The sequence below is a fragment of the Tyto alba genome, unplaced genomic scaffold, assembly GCF_018691265.1.
Source record: "Tyto alba isolate M040663 unplaced genomic scaffold, T.alba_DEE_v4.0 Super-Scaffold_38, whole genome shotgun sequence".
NCBI classification, from domain to species: Eukaryota; Metazoa; Chordata; class Aves; order Strigiformes; family Tytonidae; genus Tyto; species Tyto alba.
The window spans coordinates 17,053,787-17,071,830 of NW_024881313.1; the positions used below are offsets into that span (position 1 = coordinate 17,053,787).

At 37.7% G+C, this 18,044-nt stretch overlaps 1 protein-coding gene across 2 annotated transcripts in view; it reads right to left on the reverse strand.

Moving 5' to 3' along the window:
- Positions 1-18,044, reverse strand: part of LOC104359344 (pituitary tumor-transforming gene 1 protein-interacting protein) — a 30,374-nt gene that overhangs the window by 4,068 nt on the left and 8,262 nt on the right. The window contains exons 3-6 of one of the 2 annotated variants that reach the window (XM_042802025.1): positions 17,597-17,705; positions 13,623-13,731; positions 10,021-10,089; positions 3,013-3,059 (exon numbers count right to left, since the gene is read on the reverse strand). In XM_042802025.1, coding sequence (XP_042657959.1) covers positions 3,013-3,059; positions 10,021-10,089; positions 13,623-13,731; positions 17,597-17,705 — 334 coding nt within the window. Of the gene's footprint in view, positions 1-3,012; positions 3,060-9,646; positions 9,795-10,020; positions 10,090-13,622; positions 13,732-17,596; positions 17,706-18,044 lie in introns of those variants that run through there. The other variant, XM_042802026.1, reaches the window with a different exon arrangement.

The following is an 18,044-nucleotide window of genomic DNA, read 5'->3' on the forward strand; positions in this document are numbered from 1 at the left end:
CACTAAAGAAGGTCAAGACAAAGTATCTATCTTGAACAGAAGGAACATTTACTGTGACAAACTGCTGAATATAAAAATCAACATCTCACATAAAGGAGATAGGATTACATATCATTAAATTAGCTGATCAAAACCTCTGCAGAACTGAAGCAAGTGGTGTGGAAGCCTAAAATCATGAAAGGCAATAATTTTGTAAAAATGAAGAATCCTTCCACTAATACCAGGCAAAAACCTGAAATAAATAAATAAGAGCAGCTTCTCACTAATGCTATACTGAACACACAATAGCAGCAAATGTAGCAGCAATTAAATTGTAGTTCCTTTGTATACTACACAAGCTGCAAAGTACTCTGAATTCTACTTTAAAATTTTCTAACAGTCAACATATAATTTGTGTAATCATACTGCATTCATATATGTGAGCAAATGAAAAATACTATAAAATTGTGCAACAAAGAAACAATTCAAAGTGTGTATTCCTGGTTGCTAAAGCTCTCTCTTGCTTCCAGTGCTCCCAAAGGACTGTGGCTAGAGTGACACCTGCAATGCATTATAAATGTGTAATTACCATTTAAATGGGGTATGGAAAGCTGGTGTATGAAATGGGAAAAGGCATTCCCTTAAAGCCAACCAAATACTGAAATTTCAGGCATGATCATCTTAATCTACAGAGTCAGGTTAACAAAGTCATTTCATTCTGCCACTCATCCATGCCTACTTAACTGAGAATCCTCTCTGCAGTGCATAAAAGTGTAAAATAATCTAGTGTCTCCATAATTATTTGCAGCAATTTTTATTAGATTATGTTTAATATGCTAACATATGTATTTACTAGACAGTGAAAAATGAAGACAGAAGATCCAGGGCTATAGCAAGACTTATTCTATTATATTTCACTGAATTATTTTGACAACCACTTTCTGCATGTTATTAGAATATAAACTACATACATCAGCAATAATATTTAGGGATTTCAGAATTTATATATATTTTGTCTTTCATTTTTCCACAGTTACGTACATGCTTTCAAGATGTGCCAACTACTCATCTAGAAGTTATATTTTTCTTTAGGACAAAAATGAATTATGAGAATCCAGGCCTCAAATTGATATATCTGATAATATAAATTAATTTTTGCATATACAATAAAGCAAACCTATCCACAAATAAACATTAAATTTCAGTAGCAAACATATATAAGTTTTATAGTTGCATTACGATCTTTTGCAGGCAAACTGCACTGCAAAACCTAACTGCATGAAGAAATGAATATGCCTAACTCATTATATGAATGTACGCCTTCCATTAACACAATGAATGTATGAGCTTGTTTCTAATTAAGTAATTGATAGACTAACATGCTTGAAGTGGAGGCAAAATGACTCTAGCTCTCACACAAGTGTGTTCCTAGTATAGCTACCAACAAGATTTGTTGAATTTGGTGTATGTATTCCAGAGGCACAGAATTATACAGTTACATTCCTCAGGAAACTAAAGTACTCCAACAAGATTCAACAAAGCATTTTGAAAAGGTATGAAAGTTAAGCACTGACAGAATTGTCTTCACTAAAATGTCAGAACATCCAGAGACAAGTGAGCTAGTTTAACAAGAATAATGTAACTGAACACAGCCTTCTGAGACATCATTTAATCCCAACGCAGTGCTTTGATACACTAAGTGCTATACTGAATTAGAACCTTGTTCACTCTTCTTCACTGCACTGCCTCAACAAGATGCAAAGTTTTATGTATGTTTTTACGGAGTGCTGCATGTTAGTTTGGAGACATAGCCATTGTCTTAAATTCTTCACCAGATCTATGCCAATGATTCAGCCTTGTTGAGATTGACTCTAAGGTCTCTTCTAAGAAGAAACAAACAAAATGTGTTTTGATGATGTTGTCTGGGCTTTTTTTGTTGGTTTTATTTATTCATTTTAAAATCTGGACTCTTGTTGCTAACCACTCAAACCTTTCGGACCTGAATTGTGGTTGGGATACAGGTTCAATTATCCTATGAAATACCACAGGACTGAAGTTTAACAAAAATTACTTCTAGTTTCTACAACATTCTTCTTCTTGCAGCTCAAGCTTCACAGTGAGTTTTTCCTCCACTTCAGCAAAGAAGCATACTTTTGCAAATGTTCCCCAGGCAGAGAATTCCCTACAGAGACTGTCTGTATCACTTCTGCATCAGCCAAAGGGCAGGCTGCAGATTCATGAAGGCATTCCCAGACTCTGCCAATCACTTTAACAAGAGAATGAAAATTAACAGGTTTGAGTGACTGTTCAGACCCCTAGAATCACCTTGCCTGACATTAGTGCAATTTGCATAAAAAAAGTACAGCATAGTTTTAGCATATCTGTCTCTCAATACACAGTACTATTAACCCTATGGACAAATCAATTGAAAAGTGCAAGCACTGACAAGCTTAGATAATAAGAGCCACCTATACAACACAGCAGGTCCTATAATCTTGTGATATTCTTCTACTGGACCACAGCTCCACTTAAAAACAAAGACAAGACAACAATTTTAATCCCTATGTTAGGCTGCATCCTCCATCCTTCCTTCCTATTTAAGCATGGTTTTAAAAGCTTGCTATCTGCTAGTCAGTCTATCCTCCTTCAATAACCATGAATCTACTAGCCAATTGCAACTAGACTGCTTTATTACATTCAAGAGCAAACAACCCCCCCCACCCCCAAAAAAATCAGTACTCTTACTAAGAGTTAGAAAGAGCTACTCATTTTAATCAATATATTTAAGTGCCCACCCCAAACACCCCCTCCAGCACATTATCTCCTTCCCAGTGGGAGAGTCACTGCAGGAAGGGAAGAGGAGCATAACAGTGATGAGATTGGGTGTTCAGGTGACAGAAGACATGCATTAGTAGGAAACTGGGCTTCATTACTTCTGTTGCTCATAAAGCAGCTTGTTTCTGCTGTGAATTTTAATAATTAGGAAAAAGGAATCCATTTAGAAAGTAAGTATCAAAAAACATTACCACATACCATACTTCTTACGTATTTCATCGTGCTTCAGTTTTCTTTCATGTTTCCTGCAACAAATAAAGGCATCAGAAGAACATTCAGACTCTTTTGAGCTCTAAGCAAAATATGATAATTACATCTGAAAGACAAGACAGCATTTTTTAAATTAGTATGCAATTACAAATTTCAAAGAAATAACATTCATCAGTTATATATATTATCCTTCTATAGATACTTTACTGTCTATAACTTCTCACTAATCCATAATGTCAAAATAAGATATATTTGCAAGCATAAAGAAAATATTGTTTTTCTATATAGAAGTAATGCATCCATATATATATACACACACACTGAGGTATTCACCTATATGCAAGAAGCAAGGTGCAATATTAGAAGATTCCCTAATGCTTTCCAGCGGGGAGCATAATTGTAAAATTTATCTGTGATTATAGTGTGTTTCAGAATCCTAATTCAATACAATTCTAAAAAGATAAAAGGTGTATTATTGTTTTGTTTAAGTAATACAGCAAGTATAAATGAAAACTACTAGTTTCTAAAATCCAGCATGACATCCATGAAGAGAATAAATTAAAATATTGTGCTATATAGATTGGATGCCTCTATTAATGTCTAGTCACAAGACAGTTTTCAAGACTGTATCTAATATTGCCAAACTTTAATTAGTCACTTAAAACAAATGTCTGATGAGTTAATTTCTTCTTCCCCTTCCTCCTCACCTCTTTGCAAAGGTGAAGGAGCAGGGAAAAATGAAGGCAGTTTAAACAGAAATTGTTCCATTATTCCTCAGATAATTTTCCTATATTTCAAAGGGAGTGTCTATTTTGCTTAGTTTAAAAACAAACAAAAAAGCTCCTACACAACTCTTTCACTAGGATTATTCAGGATCTATATATTTTGAGAAAAGGACACAGAATTTGGCAAAATTATATTCTTTTAATAAAAAAAATAGTTTGTTGCCCCTATCAAAATTCAGCCCAGTTAGACAAGCTGTGACTTTTGCCCTATTCTAATTTGCACATATTCAGCAGAAAGCTGTTAAGCACCCAGAGCTTAATTCACCAAAGATCCCATCTGCCCTATGCATATTCCACCTCCAAATAATTCCTACTCTAATCAGATCCTGTGTGTCCTCAGAAGCAATTATCCTGCCTCCTACAGAGCTGCAGGGCTGACCTGGCCTTTCCCTGCAACTGCACTTCTGGAGAGCATGCAGATTAGGGCATGATGAGAAAACCAAACAAGACATACTGACTAAAAATCTTCCACTACTATTTCCCAGTGATACCCATCTCCCTCATATCTCTTCCCACTATTCAGCCCAGGCAGCGTAGGAAACAAAGCAGCCTGGCCAAACAGCAGGAGGAGGAGGAACTGGGGAATCAGGGTGATGAAATTAAATTCATGTAGAGGAAGAAAGTCAGGCCTGAGAGGTTGAAGAGAACAGCAAGAGGAGTCAAGTTTAGCTACTGAGACTAACCTGACCACAGGATTCCTGCTTTTGGTGTTGCCTAAGTCAAAGACATTGTATGAGGCAAGGGATCTGAAGAAGAAAATGGAGAGATTCTGCCTAAAGCAGCCTTCTCCTGTATAAAGGCAGACCTTATTTCTGTATAGTTTCCATGTGATATCACGTGCCCTCAAACTAGGTTTTTTACTGGTGGTACTAGTGACATGTTCATCACTGTTTTGCATATCCAGTCTGAAATAGTGGAGATTCACTGCTGCAATTTCAACTGAAGCCTTAGTACTTCAGCAGTCAGTCTGAATCTGCCCTGAACACAGAAAGCACTAATTATCTGTGTGACAAGTGGGGGCGGGAGGAAAAATCAGGCTGTGTAGGCTTTAAGCCTCAAAAACACTTTAGGATGATTCCCTGGGCTATTCAAAACAAACCATCAAACATCTAAAATCCTTACACTGTTTAAGTCTTAAGAGTAAAACCATTAATACTTGTGAAACATTCAAACTTTGACAGGCAGCCACAACTATCAAATCACCTATGACTAAATCCTTGTACATTAACGAAAGCTTAGGTATACATCAACTGAAAAGAATCAGACACAATTCTGAACAGGCAATCACTGAATCGGCCACTCAGAGGTGCCTTACTGCACCAGTCACAACTTACATTATGATCAACTGAAGTCACTTTACAGTCTGAGTTGTTTCTTAATTCTACTGCTATTACTCCATCTTCTGTATGCTAAAATCCTGGCTCTTCATGCAAACTGTCCCCACTACTGTAAGCTGAGAAAGTATTTTTCCTAATACTAACAATTCACATCATAATTTTCCATACTTGGTTCTTCACAAATGAACTGCAATCCTTTCTTTCCCTGCCCCTCCTCCTTGTTCTCCTACCGGTACACTAACAAATTATACTTGGCAGTTTATCTCATTCAAAAGCTCATTGCTTGTCATTGGTTTATAAACTTCTAACATATAAATCATGGTTTATAAGCTATATAAATCTAACATAAATGTACCACGTATTTGCAGCTGTAAATAATTAAATGAGTGTACAGAAAGATTCACTACTTGATGCTATGTTTAAAAATTATTTTTCATGTTAAAGATGACATGAAGTCAAATAAAGGATTAAAGCTATCCAATAAGATACTTGTTTTCCTTCAGTATTAGTCAAAAACTGAACTCCCAGTTTCCTTCCCCTCCTGCCCCTCACTGTAAGTGCAAACTCTACATATCACCAGTGATTTTCAACCTTCTCCGTGAAGTGACAGCTAGTTTTGTCCTTGTAACAACAACTAGCAGGCCAATGTCATTACCCTTACACTTCATTCTAACAGCTGTGTAGGTGATCCAAACAGACAGTTCCCAAGTATCTGTAATAAACTGAATTTTAACAGAAATTTTAAACTTACAAAGCAGACTTTTACTGTGTACCTGAAGAGCCACAAAATACTAGGTGCTGCAATTACCTCAAAGCTTGCAAAATAAAAATTACACACTATGCAACTTGGGCCTCCTTACTCTGTTTTTACCATTCACTAATGGAATCATAAAATGAAGCTCAGGCTAGTCCTGTTGTTCTCCCATTGCCAACTGATCTGAACTGTACATAGAATGGTTTGGGTTAAAAGGGACCTTAAAGATCATCCAGTTCCAACCCCCCTGCCATAGGCAGGGACACCTTCCACCAGCCCAAGTTGCTCAAAGCCCCATCCAGCCTGGCCTTGAACCCTTCCAGGGAGCGGCTACCCACAGCTTCTCTGGGCAACCTGTGCCAGTATCTCACCACCCTCACAGGAAAGAATTCTTCCTTCTATCTAATCTCAATCTACCCTCTTTCAGTTGTCCTATTAGTACAAGCCCTTGTAAAAAGTCCCTCCCATATTTCTTGTAGGCCCCTTCTAGGTACAGGAAGGCAACTATAATGTCTCCCTGGAGCTTTCTCTTCTCCAGGCTGAACAACCCCAACTCTCTCAGCCTGGCCTCATAGGAGAGGTGCTCCAGCCTCCCGATCATCTTCATGGCCCTCCCACGGACCTGCTTGAGCAGGTCCATGTGCTTCTTATGTTGGAGGCCCCAGAGTCGGACACAGTACTCCAGATGGGGGTCGTGAAGTAGCTGTATCCCACAGAAAAAAAAAGGTACAGGAAAAAAAAGAAGACACAAAGTCAGTGCCGTGCCTATTTTCCTCCCATGCTATTTATCTGAGTATCTATCCAGCTATTTTCAGAAACTACATGAAAACTTCACAGGTTGTATAAAGGAATGACTGCACAGTACAATACAGTGTTTTCCTTTGCAGTTTGCTGGTCAGAAATAGCTTGTTGAGACTATTAATCTGTTCTTCGGCCTGCTACTAGCAATTCATTCTCCTCAGGAGTTACAGGAAGCAGGCAGTGGGTAGGATGAGGTGTTCTGGTTGCTCGAAGTAGCCTACTCCTAGTGTTTTCCCATGACCACCCCCTCACCACCCCCCAGCCACACACACAATAAGTATGCATGTTCAGAACATGGGAAATACCTGAGGGCTGCTGCTAAACTCTCTCCTGCAGTTAGAACAGTTTCTGTTTCACAGATACAGTCTTGAGACAAACTAGGAAAGAGGGCTGCTGCTCTAAGGCTGCAGCAATCATTCTGGCAGAGAAGTTGACTCCCAGCAATCCTTGTTCCTAGGCTTAATTCAGGAATGGAGTTGGTCTTAGCTCTGCGTTGCTAATTGCTTGGTGCAATAACACTTGCTCTGTGTGTGCACAGCAAACACTACACTTCAGAAGTATCAGACTTCCTACAGATTAACTGTACCAAGAATTTAAAGTTGATACACAAATCACAGTGGAAAGGTTATGGTACACAATCATCCCCTATGCACCCAGTCATGAGCCTTTGCCTTATTATAAACATAGGTAAGTGTTGATTTAACTGAACAAGGTAGCATTATATTAAGGATGTACATTTCACCACAAGAAGGCACATGGCTTTGGCATACAACAAAATGTTGATATTCCTCACAGGATCCCTTCTTTTTTGTTCTCTTCTGAAGCATTAGAGGAGAAACATCAGCTTTGCACTAGCACTCTGCCTATTGTGCTGTGACTAGAGAGAAGTGGATTAACAGGTGAAAAATTTCCCTTTTTTCTGATCCATTGCAAGTCATGAATATCACTTATTTGAGAAACTGTGAGGTATGACTATGTGTGAGCATAATTACTGAACTGGCCACCTAGGTCTTACCCTTCTCTTCACATTCAAGTATAACACCTTCAGCTCACAAATCAAGATGTTCATAAAAGCAAATTTGCATCCATTTTCTTCTTGGATAAAGTTTGACACTACCTTGCAATAGTGAAAGGGGAAGTACTGCTTTCTATTCTGTTCCCAAATAAATGCTTTCTTGGCTTTTCTCTCATCTCTGGATTCATGCTGTCCTTGCATCCTTTTGGATCCTAGCAATCTTACAGATACATGCTGAGACTGTTCACTAAACTAATCCAACAGAATAAGAAAACCTCAAAAACCCCACAGAAATGTGAATAGCCTTCTACAAAACAAATCTGGCAGAGCATAGAGTTAAAGAATGTTGTGCCTTGGGCATGAAAGAAAAGTAAGAATGCTCTTTCCATCAACAGTCTGTAGTTACAACAGAAGTAGAATGCCTTTGCACACAATCTAAAGGTTTAAATTAGTGGCACCATCACACTTAAAAATATACATTTTCAAAACAGTAGTTTTAATCCAGCTACACATTGGATGACATCTAATTCTCATTTTTCCTCTGCAGAAAGTTACTTTTAAGCTTATATTTTCATAAACAAGTACAAATGAAGAATACACATTGCTGCAGCAGTAAGTCTGTTGTGTTAAAAATAAAATTTGTGTGGAACAAAGACAATTTGGTAAGTTTAAACTTGAAAATTTTAAAAGCTACTGAACTGTATTTTACAACTAGTAGAGAATTGAAATAGATATATTAAACTGCCAATATGTAATAGCTAAAAAAAAAAAAAAAAAAAAAATCAAAATCACAAAACCAAAACTAATCATTCAAGCTTTGCACCGAGTCAAGCTCTGAGAAACTCTTTGTTAAATGTCCCCACTGTATCCTATTCTAATTCTACTGCCAACAAGTCTTGGAATTTTATACAAGGCTAGAAGACACTTCTATTTAACCCATTACAAGAGAATCTATTCTGCTTTCTAATATCACAGTGCCTACTTCAGAGCCATAACCATTTTCAGATTCAGGGCAAAACAGCTGCTGTATTTGCTTATATAACCTGGCAGTTCAGAACCAGGAAACAGATTTGCATGGAGATATGACAAGCAATTCTCCCAGCTCCTGACAGTCAGACATAAGCAACAGTAGGTACATCTGTATGAGAACCCTACTGGCTTCCACTTTTGTGCCCAGTCAAACATAACATGTTTGAGCAAATCAAGCACGTTTGCCAACCTGCCTTGTTGTCTTAGGCACATTTTTAATAGAGAAACTTAATGTCTTCATGCAAAAGCTCCACAAAGGGTCTCATCTGGAAGTATGCCTTGCTCCATGCAGCCCCTGCTCATATAAATAATCAGAGTTCAGGAGAAAACAGCAGGCATGAGCAAGGCAGTGAAGGTGCCCACCTACTGCTTGGCAGCCAAGTACTTAGAGAACATAACCAGGAAGTGGCAAACCCAAGATCAATTTTCTTGTCAGTCTGTGGGGATTCAAACCCACACCTGACAGCTCCAAGCCTAGCATTAGTTTGATGAGGACTCTCCTCTAATCTGATGTGAATCTCCCAAATAAAGACCGATAAAGCAAGTATGACTCAAAAGTTACACTGAGTTTGTACCAGGTATCATGTTCCTACCTATAAAAATTATTTCTATAAAGAATATAAAACTCATGAAGAGTCACTGGACAACTAAGCTATAAAAACCCTACATCTGAAGGAATGCTGTTCTCACTGAGCACTGTATCACTGCTAACTCCTGCATTTCTTTCTACACTGTGCTACAGCTTTAACAGAAAGGATGGAAATGTGGAATTAAGTCTGAAGTGAGATCTGAGCCAAAGTTTTCCATTTCCTGAGCAAAATTTCTAATAGGTGTCTCACTATCAACTTCTCTACCTTCCCCAGACACATTTTAAAAGAAAAAGAATCAGTTACCACATGAATCCAAAAAGTTGGGTTTTGCCTCTGAATCTCAGCCTCACTTAGGCATTAACTCATCCCACAGACAGGCATCAGTCCAGGAGAGCATAGGCAAGACTTCCAACACATCCCTTCTGTTTGCTCTTGGCTGGCACAGAGCACTCGTGGTACCTGTCAGGGTTAGCAACCACCTGTTCACATTCTGTTCACTTATGGAAATACAGGCTCCTAATCAGGTTCACAAATCTCACAGTAAACTCCGTTTTGTAAAAACCTGACAGTGTCATGCTTAACTCCACAATGCCTCTGTTTAGTACTCTGTGTATTCCTTAGAAAGGCAGAATACTCCTATATCACCAAGAAGCGTATGGCTATATACCAAGCTGTCAAGACTTACCTCTGAAGAGACTGCAGTCTTCGTTCCTCTTTCTTTCTAGCTAGCTGTTCTTCTTCTTCATCTGGCCTACTAGAAAAAGAATAGTGAAAGAAAGCATAAGAGGTGAAAAAAGCAATTTCACTGCTAGGCAATCCCTGTTTAGTTATTTGACTTATTTTCAAAAAGAATTTATAGTCTGACCTGAGATACTTCTTCATAGTCACGTAAAATTTCATTGCTGAAAAAGTATAATTGACAAATTTGTAGAATTACTCTTTCACATTTTCTAATACCCAAAGGCTTTACTCACTGTAGTAATGGGCCCTTTAGGCTCCACAGGACAATTTAAAGCCTCTTAGGAACAGGTTGCAGACTGTTCCAGAAGCAGGACTCCTACTTGCCATTTTCCCTAGTGTCACAGTCCACGTTAGTGTACTGCACATACACAGTTAAGTCCATTGTTGACCCCTGGAAGAAGATCGATGGTTCGTAAGCCTTTGATGCCAGAACAGTTTATCTTTCCAACAATGATCACTATCCAATCTCAAGCTGCCTCCATGAAAGTAGTCTGCATGAACTGTCTTGGCAGCTGCCTTGCCTGTTCTGGAATGAGCAAGGATTTACCTGAGTGAATCAGCTGTGCAATTCCGGGAAATACTGAGCCTACACAGTACATCTGGGCTGTGCGTGTGCAGATACGCTCTACTGAATGCAGGGACTTAAGCTTTGTGACCTACCTTGGAGAAAGCTCAGTTCTGCTTAACCATTAGATAGTCCACAAGAACTGTAGTACTGTAAATCAAATGCCAAACAATATTTATTTGCTTGTTATTTTTTTTTCCTGACAGAATTAATGAAAATTCTTCAGAATTAGTAAATGGACATCACCATGCTTCCCCGGGTGCTAATAATTTTTCAAACCTAAATGCACTACCTGAAGATGTTTGATATTAATATTTACAATATTAATACACTTGCTAATAGAGAAATGAACAGTTGTAGTACCACACAGCTGCAGCAAGCAACACACAAGTTAAGCGAGAGTGACATCCAGTGGTTAATCACAGCATGTCAACTGTTGTAACACGAATCACAGACACCAGAACTGGAAATCTGAACTCAATTTTTCCATCTGTTCAATGAGTCCATACATCTCTTTGAATATCTTAGTCATCTAAATACAACCCAGTAATTCAGAATCCATGTAATTTTCTAATTCCTCCTTTTTTGTTTCCACATGAAGAATTAGAAAAATCTTGGGGGAATGTAGCAGCGGGAAACAGATGCAACTGGTCACCTTTATTAGAAAACAATGTTAGACCCTTTTGTAAAACTAATCAATTCTCCACATTAGCATGTCCAGGAAGAATAGAAGCTCCCATTCTTGGGCATCTTTCTGTAAAACTACTTTATTGAAGACCCCAGTGTCCTATAACAATGCAATAGTCTCACTTCACATTGGTGTTGCAAAATATAAAAACATCCAATAAAAGAAATATATTTCTTCCCTGTAATTAAAAAAGCATTGAATATTTTCTGTTTTCTAGACACTGAAGGAATTGAGTTTTTCTTCAAAATTCAGAAAGTTTGAAACTATGCAAATAAAAAAGTGGTTAAACTGAAGTTCAAGAGGTCTATTTAGTACAGTATCATTGTTATATCTCAAGCACATGGAACCAGACGCTTAAAGTCCATCGTTTTTATCCTGTGCTTGAACTGAAACAACGCATCAATGGTCCTAGGATCCCTGTGGTAGAGATGGACTCAGGTGAGCCAGTTATGTTACTGATGTGGGAATTAATGCACCTAAGTATTCTGTGTTCCAGGAAAATATAAGTGCTGGCTTAAACATTGAAACTCCATGGCTTAAAAACTCAGAAGGAATACTGATGCTTCTGCAAAGTAGGTTACACCCAAGATGATACATCTAACTAGTCAGTAAAACAGATCTAATACTACATTTCTACAGATTCTCCTAATACCAATTCATTTAAAAAAAAGTTTATTTTGTGGAAAAGAAGTTCCCAAAACGAAGGAACCAGAGAGCAAAAGAATTCCTGCTGAGAATCAGTAGATTTAAAGCCAGCAATATATCAGGCTTCAGTGTAATAATACATTCTGAATCCTCCTAAAATAAGCTGGACCCCACTCTGACAAGACCTTTAAATCCTCCAAGTGTCAGAAGATTAAGCTTGACACCTTTGGAGTCCTGGCATAAGATGACTCCCAACTAACCCTCTATTTTTAGAATTAGATGTTAAAGTACTGATTGACAACTTAGCTACTAAAACTGAAGTCTGGCACAAATCTTTTCACATGAATCAAGCTTTATTTGTTGGCATGTCTGCCACAAGGGCCTACTCAGTTCTGCAGAAGATTAGCAGATCTAAAGTAGTTCTATACATCTCCAGGGCTTATCAGCACAGGGCTAAAAAGTTACCAATTTTTGCACTAGGACAGATTTGGTAGACCAATCTACCAGCAGAACAGGTGCATGTATCTTCCTCAGGGAAAAGAAAAGGGAATGTCATGTTATTTACAATTATTTTCTCCTTTCTGTAAAGCCACATGTATACCGTATTTCTCTGACTTGAAGGTCAGCACTAAGCACTGTACAGCTGTGTAAGTTCTTTTTTAAAAAAAAACCCTCAAACAAGAACAATGAATTACAGATACTTGAAATAGTATAGAAATTATTTCAGATCATGAAATATGGTCCACGTTTTATTCATGTGAGAAGTACTGAAGAACAAAAGGACAGAGCTAGCTGAAACTACACCGCCCAGAAACCTGAGCTCTAAAACTTCAGTGATAGAAAGAAGCATATTGTGCTATCCCAATAAACAAGGCTATCCAGGCATTTCACTAGGGAATAAGCACTGATCACTTCACACAGCAGTACTGACCTACATATTTTAGCTACTCGTGAGCTATTTCCCTCCCTTTGAAGGACATTAACCAATTAGAGAAGTGATAAAAAAAAAAGTTTTACAAGTCCCCTAAGATCTAAAGAACATTTCATTTTTGCAGTATTACTTTACACGAAAATAAGTCATTTATAGTATCTTGGAGGAAAAAAAGTATCATCTTACATTTAGAATGTTTTGTTGAATTGGCAAAGACAGCTGATCACTTAGATACTGTCTGCTGACTGATCCTAGAACAAATTCTGAAGCATGGGTAGCAACTGCTGTAGGACATTGTTGATCAGGTACCTGTTAACCACCTGGTCCCTTTTTGCTGTACCCTGAGCTTGCCTTGAAATAAATTATTTGTTATCACACAAAGCAAGTATTTATTTGGCCATTGAAATATTTCATGTCCAATCTTAACAAGGAAGTATAAAATGTAGAAGTGTAAAGCAATAGTTTACTTAGTAGTAGCATCACGGATGTCTTCTTTAATAACAATTTCAGTGCCATTCCAGCATCACTTCCAGTGTTATACTGCCTGTCACTAAACACCTCTTTTTGGTTGTCTTTCACACAAGCACACACACAAGCAAAGTGACCAAAACTGTTTCCAAATTAAAAGATTCTTAGTATATTGGAGAGTAAAAATTGTAGGTAGGTAGGGAAGACCAGAACTCAAAGTTAATGCAGGAAACAAATAGATGTATTTACCTCCTGGAACGCCTTCTGCAGTAACAGCAGTAACAGCAACAGACTGTTATGGACACCAGAATGAGCCCAGCTACTACAGCTATGGCAACAATTAAAGCCTCAAAGTTTACTGAAAAATATGAATATATTCAACATGTTAGACTCCAAAATTAACATTTGCCTTTCTGACAATTCTTCCCGTCCTTCCCAAGCATTTTTTTCATAGATGTATGGGAAAAAAAAAAAAAAATAATTCAAACACAATTCTGTGCAACTACCCCAGTTAAAACTCAGCATAACACATTCCAATTTTGCTACTATGCATAATCCACACTGAACAGACATTAAGTAAAATTGCTTTTACGTATACCAAATTATTAGAAGTCATCCTGTAATACTTCATAGGATACATATATGTGATTCCACAGTTCTGTCCTCTCAATCATGACCTTAGCCAATGTACAGCATGAACAAAAGTCATATAGATGCAGCAGCAGTGTAGACACATTACATGAAACAGTTTGAGAAAGAGCAAAATGAAATAAGATCACAGTATCAGACGATCTGAAGGAGCCAATATAAAAGTCTCCATAAAACTTCCTAAGTCATCTTCTATGTCTAAAGAGCGATGAACAAACGGAAGGGGGGTATTATTTCAACAGCATACACCACAACAACTACAGCAGCTCAAAACCAGGACAGAACTGCATTTGTAAAAAAAATCAGAAACCTGATCTCCTAGAAAAGAGCGAGGCCCAGGAAGAAAACAAACAAGGATGATATAAGTAAAGCTAGACACAACCTTGAAGAGTTATTTTAAATGACCTAACAAAGGACAAAATGAAATAATTCAGGGAAGTTTTAACAACAGAGATGATAAAAACTAAACACCTCTCCCCACACATACCCCACACTGTCTGTTTTAAAGCATGATAGGAGGAGGGGGCAAGGAAAGCTGTCTCTTCTCCCTTCTCCCACATAAATCCCTCTGAACTCTGTCAGATTGCAGCTTCATGCTGCTGTAGCAATACAAAGTAGCTGCAATGCACTTTTTACTGCTTCAGGGTACTAGTGGTAAGACAGTTAAATTTAGCAAGTGAAGTTCAGAGGGCCTGTCCTCTCTGATCACGTGCACAGGCCAAAGAGTCTGTTACCCCTCTACAGATCTTACCAACCCACCAAGGCTGGCCATCTGACCAAGGCACATCCTTCACAGATCTTGCCAAAGATTAGATCCCAGCAAATATTTTTGCTTCTATGTTACAGTTTGGCACAGTTTATAATACAGATTAATACATAGTTTCCAGTTACAATACACAAGTAAATTCTGATTATGTAAATTCTGAAAGTAACACATTTCACCATACCACATTACTTCCATACAAATTACAAGAAATTACTTCATTCAGTGAAGTAAAAACAAAAAATGGTTTTGAACTCCATTTAATTTTTTTTAAAAAGTATACTATTTAATCAAAGAAAAAAAATATTTTGAACCTATTAACAAAGCACAGAATAAACCTGTCAGTTTTCAATCTATTTCATTTGCCTATTATTCATTAAAAACAATATAGTTAGGCTACTTTGTATTATGTTGGTTCTATACCATTCTTTCTTCTTTGCTGCTGGTTAATAATCAATGATTTATGGTCAATGTCTTATTCCATATAAAATTGTAACTGGAAGCCAGTCATTTGTTTTTGACTGGGAGAGCTGCACCTTCATTTCCAGCAATACTGAGACAACACTCATCTCCATTTTATTTGCAAAAAGAAAAACCACCTCCACCATGCTCACAATGTAATTAATTTTCCCCGTGTCCAAAAGGGGCAGTCTCAAAAAGTCTATATATCCTCATGGCATGCTGCTACATATAATTTGGAGGGGGGGGGCGGAATCTATTAATTAAAATGCATATCTCATTTTTTTGTTGTTGTTTTGGGTTTTTTTTTTCTTTTTTCTTTTTCCACTTTTGCTTTTTTTGCTGAGAATGTGCTCCATTACAAAGTTTTCATTCTGTGTTTAAGCTACACTCAATCTAGAAACACAAATGGCACCCAAGCTAGAAGCCATTTCTATAGCAGAAGTAAACTGTCAAGAACACCCTTAGCATCAGCAGATACCTGTAATCACTGCTTTGCAAAAGGACATGCATTTCTGTACTGGTTGTGGCTGAGAAAGTTAACCTTCCTCATAGCAGCTGGTACGATGACATGTTTTGGATTTCTGGCTAAAACAGTGCTGAAAACACAACAATGTTTTGGCTGTTGCTGAATAGGCTTGAAAAGCATCAAGATTTTCTTTTCCTCCCCTCCACTCTGTTCCCTCCAGTGAGTAAGGCTGGAGGTAGGCAAGAGATTGGAGAGGTCAGGAGTTGACACTGCAAGAACAGTGGCCCAAATGCCAAAGGGCTATTCCACACTATATTATGACATGATAAGCAATAAAACCTGAGATAAAGAAGGAAGTGGAGAAGTTGTTTTGGTTTTGGGTTTTGTTGTTTTTTTTTTTGGTCGCATTTTCCTCTCCCCCTTTTCCCTTCATTTATTAAACTGTCCTTATCTCAATCTGTGAGTTTTCTTGCTTTTGTTCTTTCTATTTTCTTCCCACATCCCACTGGGGCTGGGGGGGGAGGGAGGGGAAGAACAAGCAGCTGTATGGACACTTAGCTGTTGGCAGAAGTCAACACACCACACTTCAGAAAGTTTGCTAAACATTTCATAGTAACAGCTTTTACTATAATATTGAAAGCTCAATTTATTGCCTTATCAGTGAAATTATATACCTTCTGCAGCCCTAAAAAAACCTTCAAAAGTCTAAGCTTAAATGCTTTTTCTCATGAAACAGAGCACAGAGCCCTTCTGCTAGGAACAAGTAATTGGTAAAGTCTTGTGCTGTCCAATCTAGTCCCTCTGCAGGCATTATATGAGGGAGTAGTGTTCAGGAACTTGCACACTCCATTTTAAGAGCAATCTTCTACTTCTGCTACTCTAATTTAGAATACTGCATAATCTCACTGATTTCAGTGTGATAACTTTATTCTAATTTACAGTTAACAGTCACTGATAGCTCATCCCCACTTGTTTTTGTCCTTTAGCCTCCTGGTGTTCATGAGCAAATAAATGCACAGAAGGCAGCAAGTCTCCTTTGCTGGACTGAAGCTGTACTCTTATTTCATATGACAAGCTTTCCAATGTCTTATTTGTTCTCTGTTCCCATCTAGTCTGACTTTATATCTGTATTGCACTATATTGGAAAAGTATCTCCAAAGATTTATCTTCAATGGCAGCATATGCTCTGTACTGTATTTTGTTATACAACATGCAAAACAAAAGGAAACCTAAGAATAATTAAATGATACAGTACTACAATCTACAGCAGCACTCTCCAGCTTCCTTTTTAATCTCAACTGCATTGCCTTCAGGACTGTCAGACCATATTGGTTTTTTAGTTGTTTTAGCAAAAACAGCATTCAAGAATTTTTGGGTGGCTCCATTCCTGTGGTATTTGTTCACTGCTGCCACTGGGATATAGGATAAAAATTGTGGATTCAGGCATATAATCCTACATTTTAAGAATTTTTTTAAAAAGGTAAGAATGATCACCTTTTGTCAACAGGGAATGACCTTATATCCTTGCACCTCTGAGGTATAGTTTAAGAAAGGTGAATCCTGGCTGCTAATTACACAAAACACCTGTAACATTCCAACATCATCAGTTCCCAGTCTGGACTTTACCATCCACAAAACTTCACTACATAGTAAATGTTTTAAAGCCACTGGATCAGCATAATTATACTGGCTATTCACAAAGAACCCTTAACAATGACTGGTTTTAAATCCAGAAGATTAGAGATCACTGTTCCTAATCATAACCACTGCCTCCACCCCTACCCCTCCAAATAAGTTACCAGGAAACAGCTCTAGTAAGCCGTAGTCTTACTTTAGGTATACTGATAAATAATTCTCTACAGCAAAAGTAAAATTAGTACCTACTCCAGCAAACTCCCCATCGAGCATTTGAGAGGGAACACAATGAGGATGGTGGAAGAATGCTTCTTACAGGGTAATCAAGACAAGTGTTGTTGGTGTAACACCAAAGGCACTGTGCAAAAGAAAAAAAAACCCAACAAATTACTGATCTTCAGAAAAACAGTCTACAATTTAGTGCTCCTCTCCACAGACAGAATTCTTGAGTACAATACTTTATGGATATATTGAATGTACTTCATAGTATAAAACCCACAGAAGTCCTGGTACAATTCTTAAGTAAATCTAAACTGAACTGTGAATTAGTACATTTTGTACTTATAGGGAATAAACATTTACACTAGACTGAAAATATTTGGGAATACATTGAAGTACTCTGTATACTTGAGGATAAAATGGCTTTGGGTTTAGGATTACTGAAATTAACAAGAAATACAAAACCAGAAAGCCAACT